The 6151-nt window shown below is 56.9% G+C and overlaps 1 protein-coding gene across 1 annotated transcript; it reads left to right on the top strand.

Moving 5' to 3' along the window:
- Window positions 1-376: 376 nt before the first annotated feature.
- On the top strand, window positions 377-5391 carry ZDHHC18 (zinc finger DHHC-type palmitoyltransferase 18; the record flags this gene model as incomplete). Its single annotated transcript, XM_028483762.2, has 4 exons — window positions 377-625; window positions 2143-2255; window positions 3174-3273; window positions 3496-5391. Coding segments are annotated over 4 exons (603 nt in total), but the record flags the coding sequence as incomplete, so codon positions are not given.
- Between the last annotated feature and the right edge of the window lie 760 nt (window positions 5392-6151).

The raw sequence follows: 6151 nt of genomic DNA, 5'->3' as shown, positions 1-6151 counted from the left end.
ATATCCTTTGTCGGCAAGGGGGAGCCCTGGTGGGACCCGAGGCCCCTTCACTGGGGCGGGTCCCTGCACCTCATCCCGTAAACAGAGGGGAAAGGAGTAGAGCCGATGTTCGCGCTCTAGAATCCAGTCTACCAGCTGCTTCTGTTCAGCCCCAGGCTGGAGCCGATTCTGAATGGGCTGTTGTGGAGCTGGGATGGCCGAGAGCTCTCAGGGCCACAGTCCCTGTCCTCCCTTAAGACACCAAGCTCCCTGGACCATGCCATGTCCGCAGTTCTGGTGTTCGGAATCCTCGGTTCCCTCTACCATCCATCATCCTGGGCTCGTCCTGCCCTTGGGGTGCTCCCAAACCCTGCTTGGGGCCCAGGAGGTGATCTGAGACCACGGAAAGCTTACAAAGTTATATCTTTTCTGGGGAAGTAGCTCCACGGAAGGATGGGTGAGAGAGGCTGGCGAGGCCAGCTTCCAGGCACAGGGAGGCTCCCGGCCCCGGTGTCCCTGTGCCTCCTTGACTGCGCTGCTCACCGTGCTGGAGTTGGTGATCTGCTTCTTCTCCATCTGGTCCATCCTGGGCCTCTCAGGGTTTCACACTTACCTCGTCGCCTCCAACCTGACAACTAATGAAGACGTGAGTAAGGCTGGAGCAACACCTCATCCCTGGGCCCGATCTCAGGATGGAGGCAGGGCTGAGGGAGCCTGGAGCAGCCGCAGTGCAGCCCTGACTCTCAGACTGCCAGGGAAATGCAGGTGGAGACGTGAGGTGGCCTGACATCTCCTTCCAGTGCTCAGGGCTGGGCCCCGGGAGACCCTGTGCAGGCTTCCGAGGCCCCCGCGGTGCTGGCACCCAGGGTCCCGAGGTTGCTTTCTCCCTAGCCCCGCTAAAGCAGCACTCATTACCATAACCGCATTACATTTGGCCAGCTCATTACCATTTCCAGAGTTCTTTCAGTTTCCATCATCTCTTTGGGTCCTTTTGCCAACTCTGAAGCAGAAGGAACAAGGATGCTTTTTCTTCATTTGATGGCTGAGTGACTTGCCCCAGGCCACCCAGCTGGAAAGGGACAGAGCCAGGGTTGCACTCAGAAGCTTGCTGTGCCCACCGCACTGCCCCTGTAGACAGCAGCAACGTGCCTATTCTCAGGATGTCCTGGGGCTCTCTGAGGCATCCTTGTTGAGGGGGCCGGCCAGGACAGAAATGTGAAGCTCCATCAACCTCCTGACCTGCTGCCTTGTAGATCTCTACCAACAAGCATTGTTTGAGCACCCACTGTGTGCCCAGCCCTGGGCCAGACCTGACCGCCCACCCCCACCCTGCCCCACCATCCTTCCAAACAACAAAAAAGCAAATGAGAGCATCTGTTCCAGGGCCACCATCTGATACTGCTCAGAGGCCCATTGACCAACAGAAAATACATTTCTTGACCTCAGCCTGTCTTTTGGGGAAACAAAACTTAACGTGCACAATAGGGTATCACATGCTGGGTGATTGGTACAGAGCAGAAATGATGTCAGCCAGCTTCTCCCAAGGTGATTTCCTGGGGGCTGTTTCTGCAGGATAATACTAGGGGTTAAGCAAAAAGGGTGTCATGGCCAAATAAGTTTGGAAAACTCTAGGTTAAACTCAAGCCAGTATCCTTTACTGCTAATCTCCTTAATGCCTTTGATAGCCGGCTTCACAGAGCTAGAGATGGGCAAGATTTCATCTAATGCTCCGACAGTGTTACCAGAGAGTTCCCTATTTTTCAAATGAGGACTGAGACTCAGAGAAGTGGTGATCTGTCCAGGGTCATGCAGCAAGTCTGTGGCAGAGCCAGAGTTCACGGCCAGGTCAGCCTGAGCCCTGTGCCCTTGCACTATCCTCCCTCTTGGGTGGCTGGACAGAGAAGGAAGGATGCACCCAAAAAGCCTCCTTTGGAGGCTTCTCTTTGGCTCTGCTCTGTCTTCTGTCTTGGTTAGCGCCTCCTCTTCTGGGTGCCCCCCAACATCCAGCGGTCCCCCACATCCTCTCTGAATGGCCTGGGTTAAAGGCATGTTCCCTGCAACAGACTAGCCAGAATTGGTTTCAGAATTTGCTGATTTTCCCCAGCCTCTAGAACAAGTGAAATGAAGGGAGGTACCTGACCCAGAGCTCCTTCCTGCTTGCAGATCAAAGGCTCGTGGTCCAACAAGAGGGGCGGCGAGGCCTCTGTCAATCCCTACAGCCATAAAAGTGTTATCACTAACTGCTGTGCTGTGCTCTGCGGCCCCCTACCTCCCAGGTAAGCCAGGGGGTACAGGGGAAAGGTCAGAGGGCCTGGCCTGGCCGGGCCAGTGGGGGGTGGCCCTGTGAGTCTATTCCTCTGAAAGAGGTTCTGGAATCAGCAGACCTCTCCCCACCCCACAGATGCCCTCTGTCCACCATCCCCTGCTGGATGCACTCAGGACACTTGTCACATAAAGGAATTCTGTAGAGAGTTTTAACTTGTAATCCCGTGCGCTCATTGTAGAAAAAAATTAAGTACAAAATATTAACAAGAGTATTGTATATCACATGTAATCCTACTCCCCAGGGATAACCACAATTAATGTTTTGTCCATGCTTGAGTGACGCTGCTTTTCTGGTGCTGATGGCTGGACTGGGTGGGGCCTCCGTCCGTCTTCCTCCTGGCAGAGGAGAGCCCTGGTGGCTCAACCCTGCTGGGAAGCGCCCCCTCTGTCCTGACACCAGGGGGCGCTAGATGTCCAGATCCGGAGTTAAATTGGGCACGGTGGGGGCGGGGGAGGGGGGGCTGGTAAGACTTCCCAACACCATCCCCGCCTCCTCCTGCTCAATATCCAATATGCCTCTCTCCGACCCTGCCCCCGGGGAAAGGACAGTAGGAATTGCACCATCTCCCAGTGCCCTTTCATCCTTGCTCTTCCCCTTACCTACAGCCTGGGAGCCCAACAGAACGCTGGACAGTTTGAATTAATAGTGGATAAAATCTGTGGCCAAAAGCCAAGTGTCCAGAGTACAGAGGGCCCTTCCAGAAGGGAAGGGTCTTGAGCCGCCAAATGGAGAGCAGCTCCCCTTTCCTCAGCCTTTCTAGGGCTGGATCTTTCCTTGGCTGGGAGATGGACCCTGCCATCCAGCCCCCGGCCTGGAGCTCTGGTGTCAGGCAGGGCCTCATGTGTCCCCCCACCTTGTATTTTGAAAGCCTGATTGACCGGAGGGGATTTGTGCAGTCTGACACCGTGTTGCCCTCGCCCATCAGAAGCGATGAGCCAGCCTGCAGAGCCAAGCCTGATGCCAGCATGGTAGGAGGCCACCCCTGAACCGGGCTCAGTACTTGCCACCTGCCGGCCTGTATGCCCCTCCGCACTCACCTGCTGCCCTCCACACCTGCCAGGACCCTCCCCATTTCACCTGAAGGGAAGCAGAGACGCCAAAGACTTTTTAAGTCTTTTCGTATTTATTTCCCACCCTGCGTGGCTTTCCCCACACTGTGCCATGGCTGTACCCTCTGCTCCCCAAACCAGGTTCCCACGGTCTTGGGCGCTAAATTCCCCCAGCTGATCAGTGGCAGCAGTGACAGGAGAGAGAGGCCAGCGCTCCTGAGGCCGCCCAGGGGACCACGCCAAGCCTCTGCCGTGCCTCTGAGCCGTGCCCCGTGTGAGTGAGGGTGCGGACTGAGTGTGATGCCTCCGAGGTGGGAGAGCTGCTGGGCCCTGCTGGGCCGGGGTCCAAGGGGTGAAGCAGGACCTAGGAGCAGTCAGCTCTGGACAGCAGGCTGTCGGAGAGGATGCTTCTGTGGTCTGCTTTGGTCTGTGGTCTTCTTCATTCTTTTTGTGATAGCCATTGTTCTTTCTTCCATTTTTGTTTTCGTATGGAGTTGGCCAGTAGACTAGAGCTGGGGCTCCAGGTAGAGAGGGCAGAGTTGGGGGTGGCAGGGGCAGCCTGTGTCAGAGGAAGCCAGACCGGCCAGCCAGGCACCCGAGACCTCAGCTCCTGCATGATTCCTGGGCAGCACACTAGGAAGCGGGGGCCTCGCCCTCTCTCTCTGCCCACGGACGGTTCTCCAGGGGCCCAGCCTGGCCCCCCACCTTTCTCCCAAGTCAGGTCTGGGGATGGGCAGGTTATACTCATGCTGGCAATACTTGAAATGGGTTTATTAATTCTGGGTATTTTGCACAATTTTATGGACCTCTTTTCTACATAGCCTTTTTTAAATGGAAGAAAAAAAAAGAAGTCAGCCACATTGCTATCTGTGTAGTGCCAGGTTAAGGGTTATCAGAAGGCAACTTGGTTTTAATAAATTTATTACAAGAGACCTTCTGGCCGTGAGTGAGTGTGTGTGTGTGTGTGTGTGTGTGTGTGTGTGTGTATGTCTGTGTGCACTCGCGTGCCCGTGTATGAATGTGGCTGCCTCGCTCCCCACTGTCCCCCTTGGGTGTCAGCCGGTGGTGGCAGCAGCGGGAACAGCCCGAACCACACCACGGGGACAGGGAGTGTGTGCATTGGTCACAGGAGACCCCTGAGCTCCTGCGGCAGCGCAGCCTCATCTTCCTATCCTTCCCTCCTCCAAGGACTTCAGACAAACAGTGGCTGGGACTCAGCTGCCCAGCCCCCAGGTCAGGCTTCCAGCTGGGACCTACCCAGACAGGCTGGGGCCTGGTCAGGTGGGTGGGGTAATGGCCGTGGGGAGTGGCTGCCATCCTGCACGCCACGCTCCCTCCTCCAGGGTCTGAGTATGGGACCCAGTGCCAGGGGCCAGGGCATGGGGAGTCGGCCAGCTGGAGGCCCCCCTCCAGAGCAAGGGAAGGAACAGGGTGGGCCGAGAGACGAGTGAAGGTTGGCCTAAATCTGGGTCAGAAACTTAGAGGACGTCCCTCCTCTCCTGGGAGTTTTAGTTTCTTGTCAAAATAGATAGAAATTGTCCCTCTGTCTCCTTCCTTGGCCCTTTAAGTGGGCTGAAGCCCTTGGAAAGTGACATAGGAAGTCCTCGCATCTTGTCCTCCCCTTGCTGCAGAGGCTAGTGGGTCACAGGCAGCTGGGAAGTGGCAGCCGCAAGGGGTTCCCTCTGGGAGAAGCAGCTTTGCCCCAGCCTCAGGACCCTGGGCCATGCTGCTGTGGCAGTGGGGGTGGGGAGGAAGCTGGCTAGAGGAGGGGACTCCTACCTGCCTTTTATTTAAGCCAGTATTCTTTGTTCCTGCTTGTAATAAAATTTTTGTTTTTAAGAATTGATTTGCTTTGGTTTGGTTTTTGTTTGCTCTTTCTTTGCTGAGGCCCCAACTGGCAGCTCTCTATTCTTCCAGCCAAACTTGGTCTTTCCTGGGGAGACAGAAAGAAGGCAGGCAGCCCAGTGATCTGGCTAACGTTCTCCTCCCCTGGCTGGAGTCTGTCTGCTGGAGGCTGAGCAGAGGGGGCTGCAGCTAGGCCCCCGCAGGCGTGTAAGAAAAGGCCATCCTGTCCCTTCTTTGTCGCCTCTACCTTTCCCTGCCTTGCGGGCTTGGAGACCCCTGAGTTCTTCCTCCTTGCTGTCTTTCCGTGCTGACCCCCAGTGACTGGTCAGCTAAGAAAATGTTTATAAGGCAGTGGACTCCAGTTTGAGAGCCAGAGCCTCCCTGCCCCCCACCCCCCCCCCCACCGCCGCCCGGGCAGCAGGGCCCGGGCAGCAGGGCCCGGCCAGACAGCTCGTAACGCTGGCCCACCTCTGGTATCTCCCCCAGGACACCTGTCAGGATTTTGCCATCTCCTGCACAGCCTGAGGGGAGCTAACAGGCCTCTTTGCAGAGGGTTAGCTGGTAAGACTGTATCTCCCCGTCAGCCAGCACCGCCTGCTCCCCTCACACACCGTGTCATCCTCATCGCATGCCTCGCCAAGCCCACGGAGCCCGTTCATCTGTCTGGTGTGTGGTGTGGTGTGTGTGCTGGCCGTGGCAGGACCCCCAGGACTCCCCACTAAGCAGAAGGGCCGGGGTGTTGGGGCAGGTGTAAAAGCCCAGCCCCACCCTGGACTGAGGAAGTGGCTTCGCACAGAGCAGCTCGGCAGCTGGAGCAGGAGGTGAAGAGGGAGGTCGGAGCGGAGGCGCACCTGCTCTGAGGTGCTGGGCCCCGTTCCCGGTGGCGTCCTGGTGTGCAGGGGCCCTTGATCCCTAACACTGTGTCCTGGCTTTCTGTCCCTGCTGAGCTTTC

The sequence above is a fragment of the Physeter macrocephalus genome, unplaced genomic scaffold (assembly GCF_002837175.3).
Source record: "Physeter macrocephalus isolate SW-GA unplaced genomic scaffold, ASM283717v5 random_66, whole genome shotgun sequence".
Classification (NCBI taxonomy): Eukaryota; Metazoa; Chordata; class Mammalia; order Artiodactyla; family Physeteridae; genus Physeter; species Physeter macrocephalus.
This window is presented reverse-complemented; position numbering and strand designations above follow the sequence as displayed.